At 41.8% G+C, this 19,389-nt stretch overlaps 1 protein-coding gene across 3 annotated transcripts in view; it reads left to right on the top strand.

Moving 5' to 3' along the window:
• Positions 1-17,424, top strand: part of SMPD4 (sphingomyelin phosphodiesterase 4) — a 39,523-nt gene extending 22,099 nt beyond the window's left edge. For all 3 annotated transcript variants that reach the window (XM_075897974.2, XM_075897972.2, XM_075897973.2), the window contains 9 exons: positions 312-457; positions 1,118-1,208; positions 3,016-3,116; positions 5,798-5,961; positions 6,774-6,979; positions 7,647-7,880; positions 13,552-13,683; positions 14,508-14,636; positions 15,380-17,424. In XM_075897974.2, the coding sequence (XP_075754089.2) occupies positions 312-457; positions 1,118-1,208; positions 3,016-3,116; positions 5,798-5,961; positions 6,774-6,979; positions 7,647-7,880; positions 13,552-13,683; positions 14,508-14,636; positions 15,380-15,706 (1,530 nt within the window). In that variant the 3' untranslated portion in view covers positions 15,707-17,424. The remainder of the gene's footprint in view (positions 1-311; positions 458-1,117; positions 1,209-3,015; positions 3,117-5,797; positions 5,962-6,773; positions 6,980-7,646; positions 7,881-13,551; positions 13,684-14,507; positions 14,637-15,379) is intronic.
• The last annotated feature ends 1,965 nt before the right edge of the window (positions 17,425-19,389 follow it).

The following is a 19,389-nucleotide window of genomic DNA, read 5'->3' as shown; positions in this document are numbered from 1 at the left end:
GTTAAACTAAAACTTAATGATGTTCTGTTACTACTCTCTAGGGGTTGCCATAACTTGAAGCAAATAGTGATAAAACCCTCTCTCCCGGTCATTACAGTGAATACAAATATTGTTAGTAAGCTATTGAAGGCAGAGTTGTGATGCAAATTGTTCTTTTGGGGAAATAATCTGTTCAAATCAGTGCAGAACTAAACATTTAGGGACACTCCTGATCTGTTTAAATATCTGATATGAAAATACCTTTGTGTTAAGCTCCCTCATAGGGGGTTAACCCGTAAAATTTATCTTTATGCCTATTGCTTTGAATCCAGGAGTCGTTTAAACCCACCGAGGAGCATGTGTTAGTGATAAGACTACTTGTGAAGCATCTACACGCTTTTGCCAACAGCCTGAAACCAGAACCACTCTCGCCCTCAGCCCATTCCCATACAGCCAGCCCGCTGGAGGAATTCAAGAGGTAGGCATACTGTAAAACTGCCTTTTGAGCATGCAGTACACCAATACACACCTTGGCAGTTTTGCCTTTGTTGAGCACTTGAAAGCAAGTTGTTTGCAAGGCTGTCAGAAATTGCATTATTAGGAGGATGAGAGAACCTGTTGTCACATTCCTCATGTGCTTTGGGATTGAGTCCAAATCAGAATAGGGAAGAAGGAAGTAGTTAGCTCCCACTCAAGAATGTTTCCACAGTGGAAAATATTTCTGTTTTTTCAGGAAAGGGAGAGGGGATTAAACTGCTGTACAGGTGCTAGCATTTGTTCTGAGAACAGCGAGAAGTTGAAACCAGTTTAGAAGAGCAGTCAGACTGGTGCAGAATTAATTTCTGTATATTTCTCTGCAAAGGAGACTTGCAATTCAGAATCGGGTAGAGAGAGAGTTGTGTTACTGTAACTACACTGGAGGGAAATTCCATTTAAGAACACAAAGCAGTTGTCTTAGGTCATGGAATTGCAGGTTGTGTGAATCAGGATTAGAACTCTGCAGACTGACTTTCATCTTGAAAGAGACCATGATTTGAGAACACCCATCCAAACTCATTATGTCAGTATTAAACGTTGGCGGTATTACTTTATTATCTATTATTTGTTTATACGTGTTTGTGTCTCAATCTCATTGCAGAGTTGTGATTCCTCGGTTTGTCCAGCAGAAGCTTTATGTCTTCCTGCAGCATTGCTTTGGCCACTGGCCTCTGGATGCCTCTTTCAGAGCTGTATGTACCAGCCTATATTATTGCTGAGTCTGTACAAAAATCGAGTTAGTGTTTAATAAAACATTGAGCTGACCACAGTGATAAAACTGCTATTTTTATAGAATTGTTCCCCATTCCTGATTGGTTTTTTCCCTCAGGAGGAGGGAAATTAAAACATTTATTAAGATAAGAGTTAGAAATGAAGTGTAGCAAGATGTGGAAGGGGGGATTCTGAGATACTGGTGAAATTGAGTGGTGGTTGTTTCTTTCTCTTTCCTTTTATGGAAATGATCTCTAGTTGAGAACCTGTTTTTGTTAATACAAATAGCCTGTATGGATACATTTGTCCTATCTAATAATATGCTCTAATCTTGTAACTAACCAAACCAGAAGGAATGTGGCTTTAATTTCTCTGTCAAGATATGTTTAATATACATTTCTCCTCCTCGGGGAAGGTTGGTTGGTCAGCCAGTTGACCCCCTTAGAAATTTGCCCTGCCCCTCCACCTCTCCAAGAAATCATTCCAGGGACCTTCTACCCTTTTCCCAGGATATACAAACAAGGGAGTCCAAGCAAGCTGTGGCACTGAATGAATATTGGGATTTATAGAAACCATCCTCCAGCCATGCATCAAGAAAAGGGCCAGGTTCCTCCAAGACACAATCATCTTCTTCCACAAACTCTGCAACATTAACAGCCTCCCTCAGAACATTGTCCTTGCCAGCATGGGTGTCACTTCACCCCAGCGTTCTTTGCACTGAGGGCATAGCTGCCTGCTTCAAGTATTTATAAGACAATGGCCAGCCGGCAAGTATGCACCCAAATACATCAGCCAGCTCTTCCATTTCATCCTCACGCATAACAATTTTGCACTCTGTCCAAACCAGCAGAACGGGTCTGGATACTAGGATGGCTCCTCAATAGGCCCTATCTCCTTGAGTCAGTCCCCTTGAAAAATGTCTGGACAAATGCACCATGGCATCAATACAATATCTGGAATATGTTGATAGTATTTTCACCCTTTGGACAGATGTAACTTCAGCAACAACGCCGCTGCCCTGCCCTCCCACCCCCCAGTCTATTAAGGTCTCTGGAATGCTCCCACACTAGCACCAACTTCCTGGACACTGCAATCAGGATAAAGTCCAGGATATACACCTTAACACACTCAAAACCGCCTTACTAAATTACCACACTCCACCGGAGAAGCACATCCCATCATGGAACAGGCTGCCCAAATACCCCGAGAAAACCTGCTTCAGTACAGAAATAAAACCCCTCCAACTACACACCCTGGTTGTCACCTACCATCCCACACTGGCACTGTTGAGGTATCCTCAGAAACTACAACCCATTCTTGATGGAGGCCTGATCTTGGAAGTATGGTTCCCAGATCTGAAGAGCCCTGTATAAACCTGAATACTTGAGTCTTTCTCTCCAACCCAATAGATATTATATCCCTCATCTTGTCTCTCTAATATATTAGGCCCAACACTGCATACACCAGTATTAGTGCATCAGTTTGCTTGGTAAGTGCATGTTCTTTTCTGTGACAGCCGCGTGTGCACGCTTTCCTCTCGTTGTAGAGGTGGAACTGCTTGTTCAGTACAACAAAGCATTTCCTAAAATGTTTTGTTAATGAATTGCTGCTAAACATTTAATTCTCTTCAGCGCTGATGCAAGGGCACATGATCACCAAAAACTTGTTCTTCAGGCCTGAGACTCTTGCAAGAAAGTGTTATCGTCCAAAAGACTTAATAGAACAGACAAGCAAAATCTTTCTTCTTCTGTTGAATTGATATTGTATGTTTTTGTGTTCTTGCCTCAGGTGCTGGAGATGTGGCTAAGTTACTTGCAGCCTTGGAGATATGCTCCAGAGAAACCACTTCTGGGTGCAGAGCCTCAGCCTCGCAGTGTGTCAGAGAAATGGTAAAAATAGGAATATTCCTGAGCAGAATCTGCAGGTCGCTCTAATTCTGACATCAGCATTTATTAACTACACTAGACCTCTGTACTCTGGGTGTCCCCGCTGCGGGAGTGGCAGCATGTAGAGCTAATTCCCCTGAGGCTTTTCTTCACTGCTCCCGTACTGGTGTGGGGTAGTGCCTTGGAGCAGTGGGGAGTGTGAAGCCAACTGTACTCCCGGGAGCAGGGTGGCAGGTAAGTGCCCCATCCCCTCATGTCGAGGCCCCACTGCGTCTTCTCTGGCCCAGCAAAATCTTTAATCTGACATACACTGTTTCCCAGGGTATGCTGGAGTAAAGAGGTTCAAGTGTATCAAGTAAGGAGGTATGCCAGAGCAAGGAGGTTCAAGTTGTACACAAAAATTTCAAAGGCAGAGTTGTAAATGTTGTTCCTTGTAAACATCCAGTTTATGGATTTTGAACTATGGAATTGAGACCAAGCACTCTCTTGTTTTATTGCCAGGTGGGGTCACAGAATAGAAAAGGTTAAGAACTGCTTTCTAGTTTACCCCCATTTGGTTCTTCCTGACATGTTACTCCATATAGCTCACTTCGCACAGCAGGTGCCAGACTGACCTTCCTGCTGAAGAAGAACAAAGATGGCATATCTATCATCCTGACATGAGTAAAAGTGTTTCTTTGGCTTAAAGTTATATTGAGAAGCATAAGCCCTGTTCACTGTTTGTTCTGTGTGGTCTCCTTGGAGTCTTTTTTTTTTTTTTTCCCCCTCTCTCATGTGTTCAACAAAGTCTCTCTAGAAACAATAAGCAGTCCTGTGGCACCTTGAGACTAACAAATCTAATATATAATGAGCTCTATCTAGATTGATCGATAGATATTCAGCAAAATCACTCCACTGTAGGACCAGTGTTAATGTAACTAATTGCATCAGGCTGGATGTGTCCCATTCATAACTTTTGATATGTAAATATGAACATCAAAGGTGGGGGAAATTGTCTTTGTAGCGCATTAACCAGTTAATATCTTTATTCAAGCCCAAGTTGTTAGTGTTGAACTTGTAAATTAATTCCAGTTCAGCAGTCTCCCTCTGTACTTGAGTGATAGAATTCCTTTCTATAATGGCTACTTTTAAATCCATTATTAATGTTCAGGGAGGTTGAAATGTTCTCGAACAGATTTGTGTGTTACCATTTCTGATATCTGACTTGTGTCCATTAATCCTTTGTCGTAGAGACTGTCCAGTTTGGCCACTATACATTGCAGAGGAAGCATTGTTGGTGCTTGCTGTCAGACATCACATTAGAGGATGTGCAGTATGAGCCCTTAGTGTTTTGGGTTATGTGGTTAGCTCTTGTGATGGTGTCGCTTGTAGGTGGACAAAGTTGGCAGTGTGGTTTGTTGCAGAAATAGGTTCTTGGCTGAGTGTTTCTGAGTGAGGTGTATGACTGCTGGTCAGTATTTGCTTACGGTTGGGGGGCTTTCTGTAGGTAAGGATTGGCATGTCTCACAAGGTCTGTGAGAGTGAGGGATTGTTTTCCAGGATTGGCTGTAGATTTTCAATGATGCTCTAGAGGGGTTTAAGTTGGGAGTGGTAGGTGATGACCAGTGATGTTCTATTGTTTTCTTTGTTGAGCCTGTCTTGAGGTAGGTGGCTTCTGGGTACTTGTCTGTTTCTGTCAGTCTGTTTCCTCACTTCCCCAGGTGGGTATTTAAGAATGCCTGATAAAGTTCTTGTAGGTGTTTGTCTTTGTCTGTTTGATTGTATCTTAGGGCTTGGCTGTAGACAGTGTATCATGTGACATGTCCTGGATGGAAGCTAGAGGTATGTAGGTAAGAAGGTAAGATCAGTAGGTTTCCAGTATAGGGTGGTTTGTGTGACCATCCAGTTCCTTCTAGGTGGCTCCAGCATTACAAACTACACTGCTCATTGCATAGTGTGCGGAATCCAAAATCCTGACCCATAAGAACAGCCACGCTGGGTTAGACCTCTGGTGCCTTCTAACGCTGTCTTCTGCCAATACCAGATGTTTCAGAATGAATGATCAGAACAAGCAGTCATTGAGAGATCTATCCTCTTGTCCGCTCCTGGCTTCTGGCAGTCAGCGGCTAGGGATGCCCAGAGAATGGTTTTGTATCCCTGACCATCTATTATAGACCTATCCTCCATATATTTATCCAGCTTTTTTTAACTCTGTTATAGTTTTGACCATTACAACATCCCTCGGCCATGAGTTCTGCAAGTGACTGTGCGTTGACTTTACCAACTAATCTGAGGCACCTTCTCCTTCTCTAAGACCTGTAGTGACACACACCATTTAGCAGTGAGGGTGGGCTTCATGGAGAGTCTGCACTAGTTTCCCTGGTTCATGGATATTTATCTGGGAGGAGGTAAAGTCATTGTTTTTGATAGAAACCACACATGAGACTTCAGCTTGCCTCTGAAGTCCTCCCGTTACACATCAATGCAACTAGATATCTGCCAGCACAATGTCAGAGATTGCTATGGATAAGTAAAAACTCTTGAGTAAGGAGGGACATTCTTTTGTCTTTGTGGGAAATGGAAAGGATGAGATCATTCTGGTTGAGTTCTAAAATATATTCTATGGGATTATTTATTTGGCAGAAGACTGACTATACTTACTCATTTTAATATCTGTATTCATAAAACCACCATCACTTTGGCAGGGCTCCCTTCATTCAAGAGAACCTGCTGCTGTACACCAAGCTATTTGTAAGCTTTCTGAACCGAGCTCTCCGCACGGATTTGGTCAGTGCTAAAAATGCCCTGATGGTATTCCGAGTAGCCAAGGTCTTTGCTCAGCCCAACCTCGCTGAAATGATCCAGAAAGGTACATGAATATCATGTTGCCTCCTTGCAGTTATCTGTCCTGTGGTGACTCTTGCCTCAGAAGCGTGGAGAAATATGAATTGTCTGCTTCGTGTGACATTGAAATTCAGTGATCTGATGTCTCTGTTCCTATTTGCAGTGTTGGTTTAAAACGTATATTCAATTTTTTCTTTTTTCTTTTCTAATTTTCATTTAATCAGTCTCACTGATTCTTATTTGTACTAACTAGTGTGAAAAGAATATTTTCAGTAAACATAAAACTCCTATCTGCCAGCTCTTTATTGTTTGTAGTGATTGGTTATTAACTCAAAAGTAAAACTTTGTAATACCTTCAGGAATGTATATATTTACTCAGACTTCAGCAAGATGGCTAGTTATCAAAAACTTGCACCCCAAGTTCTAGATATCAGTTTAAAGTGTCTTGAAAGGTGCATGTTGAGAGTATTAGGATACTGTGGGCAGGGAGAGGAAAGGTTTGGTGGGGACAGAAGAGTTTGGGCAGCTACAATTTCAGGTGCTGGAACATGCTCAGCTGGACAGGTATTGGGACCATAATATCCTTTCCACCAGCCATGCAGGACCCAGAAGTACTCTGTCTATAGACTTTTAGAGGCATTATAATAATGAAAGCACTTTATTCTTTACAAGTGAAAAACTTGAATGTATAACTAGGGTTCTGCCGTCTCTCCTCCCACCAAATAATCTAGCAGCCTTGTTACAATGAGTAGTTAAAAACCTGTATTGCTAGAACTCCAGATCAGAAGGAAGGTAACCTAGTCTTCTCCACCCCACATTATCTTACCCCAATTCTAGGGGAGCAGTTATTCCTGGAGCCGGAACTTGTTATCCCTCACCGTCAACACCGAATTTTTATGAGCCCCAATCTTGGTGGGAGCTTCCTGTCATCATGGCCTCCAGCAATCACAGATGCCTCATTTAAGGTGAAGAGTCATGTTTACTGCCTGGAAGGACAGGACTCCCAGTACAAGCAGATGTTTGGTCTAGAAGTCAGGAATTTGGTAAGAAATTATCTTGCTTACTTGCTCCACATAAGCCCTTTATTGCTGATGTGAAGAAAATGAATCCACAGTGAATATCTGCTCTGTCACATGAGAGGGGAGAAATTGTATCTGTTTAAAAGTAGAGAGTAAATCAAGAGGAGTTGTTGGTTGTAGGGTCGGATTGGAAAGCCCAGGACAAGTATTAAAATAGAAATGTGCAGATTGCTTTCCAGCCTTGAGGAGTGAGGTAGACTAGGCATACTGCTTTGGAGCAATCTGCTATGGCCATGTACTTGTTTCATCTCTCAGCAGTGGTTGTGTCTTTCTGATTAATGGTGTTAACAATCAATAGCCAGCAGCAAGGCAATCACCAATGGTTTAGCAGAGAGAGAGAGAGAGACTCTCCCTAAGCACCAGGCTAATAATCTGAAGGAAGATGCATCTCAAAGGATGCAGAGGGACACTCCCATTCCCCTCTGTACTTCAGCTGCTATAACTTCCTTTACTCTGTTGGAGATGGGGTGCATGACTGCTACCAGCACAAGTCCATTTTCAGCTAATTGAGTTAATGTACTGATTCTGTTCTGACCATCGGACCTGTGTGCACATGCTGGTGCGTGCTTATTGATTTGTGTCCTTTATTCTGTTGCTTTATTTAGTCACCCTCCCATTTTTTGTTTTTCAGGTATTGAGGCTGGCCCAGTTAATAGGCCAAGCCCAGCAAACAGCCAAATCCATATCGGACCACTCTGCAGAGACCATGGCTAGTCAGTCTTTCCTATCCTGGTTTAGGTTTGTCCCTTCTGACATGAATGGTTGCTATACAGGCAATGACCTAGATGAAATTGGGCAAGACAGCATCAAGAAAACAGATGAATATTTGGAGAAGGCACAGGAGTACTTATGCCAGATATTTCGGGTATGTAACTTCCTTCTAGGTGCTGTCACTAGGAAGTAGCATGAATGGAGGAATCCCGACTCCCAATCTACTTCCAGATTTCTCACTTCCTTGCAGTATGATCATTATCAAGTCACTTAGGGCAAAATTTTCAAAAATGGCCACTTATTCAAAAATGGCCATCTTGAGACACTTTCAGGATTTTTTTTTCCAAGGTGCTGAGTGCTTATAAACAGCTTGATTATTGCTAGAATTGTGGGTGCTTTGCACTAGTGAATGCCAAGGCCAAGCTATCTTACTCTAGGTACTTTGCTATAAGTGACCACTTTAAAAATCGCATATTTTTCCTGCCTACCAAGGGGCATTTTATGGCTGAGTGTTTTTAAAACACTTTAGCATCTTACATTAGAAGGTTTCATAGAAATGCAAAAGGGTGTGCACAAGGCGATAAAGCTAATAGGAGATACTAGAAAGAGGCTGCCTTTTTCATTAACCTAAAAGGAAGCAGAGAGACTTTACATAAGTTCTCTTATAGACTCATAGACTTTAAGGTCAGAAAGGCCATTTTGATCATCTAGTCCAACCCCCTGCACAATACAGGCCACAGAATCTCACCCACCCACTGCTAGAATAATCTTCTCACCTATATCTCAGATATTGAAGTCCTTGAAACGATGGTTCAAAGACCCCAAGATGCAGAGAATCTTCCCGCTAGTGACCCGTGTCCCGTGCTACAGAGGAAGGCAAAAAACCTCCATGGCCTCTGCCAATCTACCCTGGAGGAAAATTCCTTCCCGACCCCAGATATGGCAATCAGCTGAACCCTGAGCATGTGCGCAAGACTCATCAACCAGACACCCAGAAAAAAGTTCTCTATAATAACTCCTATCTTCCCACCCTTGGCCTATTTACCACTGATAGTGAAAGGTCAATTAATTGCCAAGATCAAGTTACCTCATCAAACCATCCCCTTCTTAAACCCATCTAGCTTTATCTTGAAGCCAGATAGGTCTTTTGCCCCCACGACTTCCCTTGGAAGGCTGTTCCAGAACTTTACTCCTCTGATGGTTAGAAACCTTCATCTAATCTCAAGTTTAAACTTCCTACTAGCCAGCTTATATCCATTTGTTCTTGTGTCCACATTGGTATTGAGCTTAAATAATTCCTCTCCCTCCCTGGTATTTATCCCTCTAATATATTTAAAGAGCAATCATATCTCCTCATAGCCTTCTTTTGGTTAAGGTAAACAAGCCAAGCTCCTTCATAAGACAGGTTTTCCATTCCTCGGATCATCCTAGTGGCCCTTCTTTGTACCTGTTCCAGTTTGAATTCATCCTTCTTAAACATGAGAGACCAGAACTGCACACAGTATTCCAACTGGGGTCTCACCAATGCCTTGTATAACGACACTAACACCTCCTTATCCCTACTGGAAATACCTCGCCTAATACATCCCAAGATCATATTAGCCTTTTTCATGGCCATGTCACAATAGCGGCTCATAGTCATCCTGTGATCAACCAGGACTCAGAGGTCCTTCTCTTTCGTTACTGCCAACGGATGTATCCCCAGATTATAATTAAAATTTTTGTTATTAATCCCTAAATGCATAACCTTACACTTCTCACTATTAAATTGCATCCTATTACTGTTACTCTAATTTACAAGATCATCCAGATCTTCCTGTGTGATATCCCTATCTTTTTCTAAATTGGCAGTACCTCCCAACTTTGTGTCATCTGCAAACTTTATTAGCACACTCCCACTTTTAGTGTCGAGGACAGTAATAAAAAGATTAAATAATAATAGTCCCAGAACTGATTCCTGAGGAACTCCGCTAGTAACCTCTCTCCAGCCTGACAGTTCACCTTTCAGTATGACTCGTTGTAGTCTCCCCTTTAACCAGTTCCTTATCCACCTCTCAATTTTCATATTAATCCCTATCTGTTCCAATTTAACCAATTAACCAATCAAATGCCTTACGGAAAAGGAGGTAGATTAGATCCACTGCATTTCCTTTATCTAAAAAATCTGTTACTTTCTCAAAGAAGATCAGGTTGGTTTGGCACGATCTACTTTTTGTAAAACCATGTTGTAATTTGTCCCAATTGCCATTAACCTCAATGTCCCTAACTACTTTCTCCTTCAAAATTTTTTCCAAGACCTTGCATACTACAGATGTCAAACTAACAGGCCTGTAGTTACCTGGGTCACTTTTTTTTTCCTTTCTTAAAAATAGGAACTATATTAGCAATTCTCCAGTCAAATGGTACAACCCCTGAGTTTAGAGATTCATTAAAAATTTTTGCTAATGGACTTGCAATTTCATGTGCCAGTTCCTTTACTATTCTTGGATGAAGATTATCTGGGCCCCCTGATTTACTCCCATTAAGATGTTCGAGTTTGGCAATATCTATCTCCACATCCTTATTCCCATTTGTTATGTTGCCATTATCCCTAATCTCTTCATTAGCCTAATTAAATACTGAAGCAAAGTATTTGTTTAGATATTGGTCCATGCCTAGATTATCCTTAACCTCCACTCCATCCTCAGTGATTAGCAGTCCCACTTCCTCTTTTTGTTTTCTTCCTATTTATATGGCTATAAAACCTTTTACTATTGGTTTTAAATCCCTTTGCAAGGTCTAACTCTACATGACTTTTAGCCTTTCACTTTGTCCCTACATGCTTGATCTTCAATAAGGTAGCTTTCTTTGCTGATCCCTCCCATCTTCCACTCCTTATATGCTTTCTGCTTTTTCTTAATCACCTCCCTGAGATGCTTGCTCATCCAACTTGGTCTAAAACACCTACCTATATATTTTTTCTTCTTTCTTGGGATACAGGCTTCTAATACCTTCTGCAACTTTAACTTAAAATAATCCCAGGCCTCCTCCACTTTTAGATCCATAAATTCTTTAGTCCAATCCACTTCCCTAGCTAATTTCCTTAATTTATTAAAATTAGCCCCTTTGAAATTAAAAACCCTAGTCTCAGATTTATTTTTGTTTATCCTTCCTTTTAGTTTGAACTGAATTAGCTCATGATTGGTCGAGCCGAGGTTGTCCCCTACAGCCATTTCTTCTATGAGGTCCTCGCTATTCACCAAAACCAAATCTAAAATGGCTTCCCCCCTTGTTGGTTCAACAACTACTTGATGAAGAAATTCATCAGCTATCACATCTAGGAAAATCTGAGCCCTATTATTATTACCAATATTTGTTCTCCAGTCTATATCTGGAAAGTTGAAGACTCCCATGATTACACAGTTTCCATTAGTATTTACTACTTTAAAAACATTAAAGAGGTCTCTATCCATATCCAGATTAGATCCTGGTGGTCTATAGCACACCCCAAGCCTCTATCACAGGGGAGGATCTAATAGTTTTCTTCCCCAATGTGATTTTTGCCCAGACACTCTGTCTTCTCCATTCCTTCACTTTTTAATTCTTTGCAGTCTACCTCATCATTGATATACAATGCTACTCACCACCTTTACCTTTATTTCTGTCTTTCCTAAACAGCACATACCCTTCAATACCTGTACTCCAGTCATGCCTAGTATTCCACCATGTTTCTGTTATTCCTGTAATATCTGGTTTCACTTCCAGGACCAGTAGCTCTAGTTCCTCCTTTTTGTTACCTAAGCTCCTCGCATTGGTGTACAAACATCTTCATTTTTGCTGTTTCACCTCACTCACATTCTTTACCCCATTTGGCATGGACATTGTACCTCCAATATGACCTATTAGACTAGTATCCACTCTGCCCTCCCTCCTTATGTTCAATCTCCTACCCCCGGCTATATCCTTTCTTACTTCATTTTCCTCCCTCTCAATGCTAAAATCCAGCATAGAGATTACCTGGACATCTCCCAACTGTCTCCCCCAAATTCCTAGTTTAAAGCTCTCTTAATCAGTTGATCCAGCCTCCATCCTAGAAGTCTGTTTCCTTCCCTACTTAGGTGAAGTCCATCCCAAGAGAACAGTCCTCTGTCTGTGAATGCCTCCTAGTGGCCATACATCCCAAAGCCCTCCTTATAGCACCACTGCCTGAGCCACCTATTGAGCATCATAATCCTGTCACATCTTTGTTGCCCTTCTCTAGGAACAGGCAGAATCCCACTGAAGATCACCTGAGCCTTGATTTCCTTAAGCATCCTCCCCAACCTAGCATAGTCTCCCTTGATTCGTTCCAGCGAGAATCTAGCCGTATCATTTGTTCCTACATGAAGGATGATCAATGGATTCTTTCCCACTCCCTTTAGGATCCTCTTCAACCTTAGTTCGACATCCCGTATCTTAGCACCTGGCAGACAGCACACCCTTCTATTCTCTGGATCAGCTCTGGTTCCAGGCCTGCCTATTTTTCTCAATAAGGAGTCCCCAATCACGTAGACCTGCCTTTTCCTGGTGACAGTGCGATTCTCTGGTCTATCCCTTGTTTCCTCTGGCTGCAAGTCCTTTCCATTCCTATCTTCTCTTGTTAACTTCAACCCATCCTGTATCCTCCTGGTGCTCATCATTGGTGTTTTCCCATTCGACTCCTCCCCTTTATGTATGGGACTAGCCACTCTTCTCTTCTTCCTTGCCTTTCCACCTTCAGTGGCCACTGGCTGTATCCCTTCTCCAGTCTCCAACTCCGCATACCTGTTCTTGAGCTCTATTTCTCTTTCACTGGCCCATCTTTTCCTCTGCCTGGTTCTCATAGTCACATGCTTCTACTGTCCATTTTCTTCGCCCAGCCGTCCCTCCTCAGAGGCCTTTGATCCTGCTTCAGTCTGCATGTCTAAGCTTTCCCCTTCAGTCACCTCATGCCTTTGCTCCATCATCTGCTCAAACCCCCTTCTAAACTCGATCAGAGTTTCCACCTGCATCTCCAATCCTCGGATGTTTTCTTCCATCAGTTCTATTAGGCGGCATTTCATACAAACAAAACTCTTTTCAGGTACCCCCTCCAGAATCATATACATACCACAGCTGCCACATCCACTCACTCTCATTGTGTCCGCCACTGCTTGGGTTATGGCCACTGCTGTCTCTGTGTTAATCAGCCTTCTCACCTAAATCCTGTTAGTCCAGCAAACACACACACACAAAAAATCCCCAAAACACCCCCTATGGCAAAAACAAACCCTAAACGAGTCCTACAGTCCAAACTCCCACTCAAACTCCCCTGTTGACCGCTCTGTTTGCTGGATCCTGCGCCGCTGCTGCTGTCTGTGCCGCTGCCTGACTGGAAGGCTACCTTTATAGGACCTCTAATCAGTGAAGGCCCACCCCCTAATCAGAGCTCAGCTTCTTTCCCAGCACACTGCCCCTACAAGCCTCTACACATACAAACAATACAAATACAAAACCAAATACAAACTTCTCCTCCAACAGAACTCCCACTCAAACTCCTCTGTTTACAGCTCTGTCTGCATATAGCAAGAGAGAAAATAGAACTTAGTAACAGCTGGGAGAAACCAGGATGCACTGAGCAAACAATTCTTCTGTCTGCCAGGGCTTGCCATCTAAGTAGTTAGTCACTTTTTAAATTTGTATTGTAGTCTGGTAAATGGATTGTTTTCAGTTCCTGTTCTGTTGCCAGTCACTGGCTTTGTGGTTGTCAGGAGCTGGTGAATAGGGAAATAGAACAGAAAAAGGTGGTTAAACCGAGTAATTATGAAGAAATTGATCTTGTTGACTAGCTGAATGAAGCCCAGCTGACCCAGCTGATGATGAACTGTGGAACAGCTCAGGATGAGAATGGAAAGAAGCAACTTCCAGACTGCGTTGAGAGTGAGACAGGACTAATTCTTACGCCTCTTGGCAGGTATCAGGTAAGAGAGAAACCTTCCAGCCCAGTAGTTCTAGAGCATCTGTTTAAGAAAGCAGCCTATGCCTCTACAGCAGAATAAATAGCTTGTCAGAGATGAGAGGAGAGAGACCAGTATCAATGCATTTCAGATCTGAGCTATAAAGTACTAGAATATTTACCCAGTGTTACTTGGGTCCTTAATTAATTTCCATTTTTTGCAAAATAAAATGGAATGTCCAGGCTTCATTTGAACCGTTGCTTTGGGGTGGGGCTGGGATGAGGGGTTCGGTTTTCAGGCTGCCCCAGGAAGAGAGGAGTATCCCAGCTTGCTCTAACCACCGCAGCTTGGGGCCAGGTGAGAAGTGCTTCTTCGTAGCTGCAGCAAGTACAGCTGAGGGAGGGATCCATGTTCCCCGACTGGGGTAGGTCCAGATTAGGCTAGGTGGGGGCCAGGGAAGGGACCACCTATCCCCTAGCAGCAGCAGCTCTAGGTTGGGTGTCATGGCTGGCCCCCCTCCCAGACCCGCTAGCACGGAGCTGCCGCAGCTGGGGGGAAGGCACTCTGCATACCCAGCCTGAGCCTGCCCTGAGCCCTCTTTCAACATTAGTCATATCCGTTTGGAGGACTGTACTTGATTTGGTGATTCTGTCTCTTTTCCTTTTGGTTTTGAGAGGAAATCCCCTCTTGTCCTGGAACAACCAAACCTGACCGTGTTGAAGTTATGATAAGAGGAAGCTGCCTACTGAATTTGGTGGTCCTAGCTCTTACCATTGAGGAGGAGTTCTTGGACAGACCGACAGTTCTCTCTCATATATCGTTAATGTGATTTTCTTTCTTGTTCGTAGATCATAAATGGCTTGCGCAGGTTTGAGATAGAGTACCAGGGAGATACTGAGCTCCAGCCCATTAGAAGTTATGAAAATGCCACTCTAGTGCGACTGTTCTTCCAGTTATCCTCAGCAATTAATCAAAGAGTAAGTCCAGTGAGACGTCGCTTTCTCTTTTCAGTTGCGTATTCCTATTCTCCCTCTGACTCTGTACAGCCTACACACTTGCTTTATACTCTCACCGTTAATGTGACGTCTACATGAGTTTGCAGATACTCCATAGGGCTCTCTTAACCTGGAATCACTTTTTTTTCTCCTATTGCTCAAGAGTCACAGCAAATGTCACAACATTCTCTTGAAATCAGAAATGGTCAGTACACTGAAATGTATTGTTCATGGTAGATGAGGTAGAAGGAATATCCTTCTCAGAATCACATTAGCACATGCAACCATAATGAAAAAACACTCTTTTCCTAGATGTCAAAATAAGCAGGAAAAGGGTTAATCACTTTTATTCCTTCCTCCTGCCTCTTACTCCTTTAAGATCTGCCTTGCAATGTGCTGGTTAGTCCTCTCTCCACTGTGTCATGACATAAGATTTGCGCACGACTTCTGTTGTTATTCCAGATTTCCTTCTCTTGGTTTAGTGTTTTGTACCACTAATAGTAAATGAGCAGAATTACTACAATACACGTGTATCTTTTTGTTGGAACAATTTTATATTTTGAAATACATATGTGCGCTGAGTTAATTGCTATAATCCTCTTTCCTATTTCCTTAATAGACACCAAAATACAAAAAATTTTCCAGTGTGAACTTAAAAAATAAATTATGGATTTTGCTTACATTTTTCTTGTTCTGTTACTGACTTTAAGTTTTTCTTACCTTAGTTTGCTGATCAAATGGAGATTCTCTGCTCTAGGGAAGACTTTATTGGCAGATTGTGTCGCTATCATCTTACCAACCCATTCCCTGCAGAGAGGAACAGACATAGCCCAGTACTGAAACAAAGATCAAGACGTTCTCCGCAACCAAGGATCAGTCTGAGATTTCTGGCTAGCTACAGGACTCTTCTTTCCTTGTGTATGATATACTTCTTTGCATCCTGGTTTTGTGTTGGACCACTGGCTTGCACATTCATAATTCTTCTTGGGTATCTACTTTATGCAGTAGTAATGACTTTCTTCACTGAAAGGTGGAAACCTCATCAACACTAATTGTTGCCCTTCAGTGTACACTGTAAAACACCTTTACAGGATAAAAGTACAGTGCTTAGTAATTAAAAGGTTTCAGCAAAAGGATCACTTTTGGGTTTGTGGTTGTAGAAGACACTGTAATCTATGTAAATTCAGTTTTGATAAACCCTTTTCTATACAGAGTATTGAATATGCAGGATGAGACATTGCTTGTGGTTCTGGGAACAAGCTCCAACAGTTGTGGAGCTAAATCGGACAGCTCAAAGCAGTATGGGAAAAATACACATACAAACAGCCCTAGATTTGACACTATATCCATACTGCAGCTTTTTTACTTATCCCACTTCATTTGAGCTGCTTTCTGCAGGTTTTCTATCATGTTGCTGTGGGGAGGGGTTTTCAGTCTGACAAAGACAATAGTAGTCACAATTCATGAGTTCTGGACAGAAAGCTGAATCCCAAGAAAGCAATAGAACAAACATGACATGATTAGCAGAAGCAAGTTTTTGGCTTAAGTTACACAACAGAAAACTGAAGGAAATAGAGCAGGGCTCGACAAATAATACAATCTACTTGCCCATGGTGAGTAGATTGTAACCCGGAAGAGCCAGGTTTGGGCGATCTGTGCATGCGCAGATCGCCGGACAGAGTGGCTGCTGAGCAGGGGTCGCCGCGGTTCAGCAAGCCCTGGAAATAGGTAATAATGGTTTGGCTCAGAAATGAGAGAGGGAAGTTGCATCTTGTTGCCAGGTACATATACTTGCTTTGATTTGAAAAAAAAATGCATTATAAATATTTCAGAATACAAGGAAAGAAGGATGTGACAGCTAGAATCCCATAGCCTAGCCCAGGATGTAACTCTGAATTCCCTTTTCTGAACCAATACCTACTTGTTTTTTTCACTGTCCCTGTCTATTAAAAATGAGTAACTCTGGATATTGATTCTTTTAGCATTTAACGTCACCATGAATCATGTGTTAAAGGGGAGAATTCAGCATTCATCTAAACTAAAATTCTAGTTCTCTGGATATTCCCAGATGCTATTTATCCAGCATTCCCACTGTGATGGCAGTTAGCATCTAGTGGGAATAAATCAATCACTTCACACCAGTAGTATAAAACTATCAGAGAAACTGTACCTTCCATGGTATTGAGACTCACTCAGTTGTAGCAGGAAAATTTATCTTTTAACATTTCCTCCAGAACTTGAGCTCTGACTAGATGTTTGTGTACCAACTATAAAATGGGATCCTTCTCTGCCCTCACTGCCCCTTTCACAAATGTGCTACCTCCCAGCAATAAACTATTTAAGAACTAACCAAAGTAAATTGAGATTCTTTCGTTTAACCTGCTCATACGCTGCTGTCAAATGTATTGTGGCATTTGTGGTGTAAAGGACTAAATATACCTTTGAGTAGAGAGATGAGAGGTACTATATGATTTACATCATGTGGAGTAAGTGTGTTCATTTTTTTTCTTACCTGTGTGTATGCATTTAATAGACACGTGTTTGGAAAACAGCTAACATTTGGCTCTTAACTGGGAGTTTTCTTTTACATTAGAATTTGTAACTCTTTGGCAGCACCCAAACTATTTTTCCATGTTTCCTGATAACTGCTTGTACAGTTTGTTTACCAAATCCAGAGAAACTTTCATCCATGTTCATTCAATTTTTTTCTTTTTGGTACAAGATTTTCCTTTGGATCAGCATGTGTCAATTAAAGTACTTGCTTGACTTATATGTAAAGCAAAGTCTTCTGGTATGTTTTGTATTGCACCTTCTTTTTGAGTAGAGCTGTGTTGCAGTGTGTGTGTGAAATAGTGAGTACTGTGGTATGCATTTATTTTTAGTAAGATTTTGTCAGTTTCTTTTTAGTACTGCAAGTTGTTCTGGTAGATGGCATAAAGGAAGTGAGTTCAGGCTAGGGGTATAAAATCCCATTTAATCAGTTAACCTGTTATACATAAATGTGTAAGTATATCAGAAACAGGAAGCTTACTAACAATCCAGTGGAACCCCCAGACGGTCGAGATGCAAAAGAAGCACTGAAAGATAAGAGAAACTAAATGAATTCTTTGCTTTGGTCTTCACAGCTGAGGCTATTAGGGAGATTCCCAAACCTGAGCCATTCATTTTAGGTGACCAATCTGAGGAATTGTCCCAGATTCAGGTGTCATTAGAGGAGCTTTTGGAACAAATGATAAGCTTAACACTAACAAGTCACCGGGACCAGCTGGCATTCACCCAAGAATTCTGAAAACTCAAATGTGAAATTGCAACACTATTAACTGGTTCATAACCTATCCTTTAAATCATCTTCTGTACCTAATGATTGGAAGATGGCTAATATGACACCAATACTTAAAAAAGGCTCTAGAGGTGATCCTGGCAATTACAAACTGGTAAGTCTAATGTCAGTACTGGGCAAATTAGTTAAAACAAGTAATTAAAACTAGTAAAGAATAAAATTGTCAGACACAAATAAACATAATTTGCTGGGGAAAAGTCAACATGGGCTCTGTGAAGGGAAATCATGCCTTACTAATCTACCAGAGTTCTTTGGGGGGGGAGGGTGTCAACAAACGTGGACAACGTGGATCTACTAAATATAAGTGTACTTAGATTTCCAAAAAGCCTCTGACAAGATCCCTCACCAATGGCTCTTAAGTAAAGATAAGAGGGATGGTCCTTTCATAGGTTAAAATAACTGGTTAAGACAGGAAACGAAGGATAGGAATAAATGGTAAGTTTTCAGAATGGAGAGAAGTAACTAGTGGTGTTCCCCAAGGGTCCATGCGGGGACCAATCCTCTTCAACCTATTTATAAATGATCTGGAGAAAGGGGTAAACAGTGAGGTGACAACATTTGCAAACAATACTAAACTGCTCAAGACAGTTAATACCAAAGCAGACTGTGAAGAGCTTCAAAAAGATTTCACAAAACTGAGCAACAAAATGGCAAATGAAATTTAATGTTGACAAATGTATAATGCCTAATGGAAAAAATCCCCGCTATGCATCCAATATGATGGGGACTAATTTAGCTATAGCTACTTGAGTGAGACCTTGGTGTCGCTGTGGATAGTTCTCTGAAAACATCCACTTAATGTGCAGCAGCAGTCAAAAAACCATTAAAAAAGGAATAGAGAATAAGACAGAGAAGATCTTTGTGCCTCTGTATAAAATCATGGTATGCCCACATCTTGACTACTACGTAAAGATGTGGTCACCTCAATTCAAAAAAAGGTATCTTGGCATTGGAAAAGGTTCAGAAAAGAGCAACAAAGATGATTAGAGGGTTTGGAATGGGTCCTATATAAAAAGAGTTTAAGACACTGGGGCTTTGTCTACATTGGCACGATCTTGTGCAAAAGCAGCTGCTTTTGCACAAAAACTTGCTGCCTGTCTACACTGGCCACGAGTTCTTGCTCAAGTACACTGACTTGCGCAAGTTCTAATGTATGAAATCAGGGCTTCTTGTGTAAGAACTCTAATGCTCCCGCTCAGGAATAAGTTCTCTTGAGCAACTGTTCTTGTGCAAGAGGACAGGCAACATGAATTTCTTGTGTAAGGAAGCCCTATGGTTAAAATGGCCATCAGAGCTTTCTTGTGCAAGAGAGCATTTACACTGGCATGGATGCTCTTGTGCAAAAGCACATCTCTTGTGCAAATGCACATGCCAGTGTAGACGCTCTTTTCTGGA

Source organism: Pelodiscus sinensis, chromosome Z (genome assembly GCF_052426305.1).
Source record: "Pelodiscus sinensis isolate ZL-2025 chromosome Z, ASM5242630v1, whole genome shotgun sequence".
In the NCBI taxonomy this organism is placed as follows: domain Eukaryota; kingdom Metazoa; phylum Chordata; order Testudines; family Trionychidae; genus Pelodiscus; species Pelodiscus sinensis.
The sequence above is the reverse complement of the archived record's forward strand: the minus strand, read 5'-3'. Positions and strand labels throughout refer to the sequence as shown.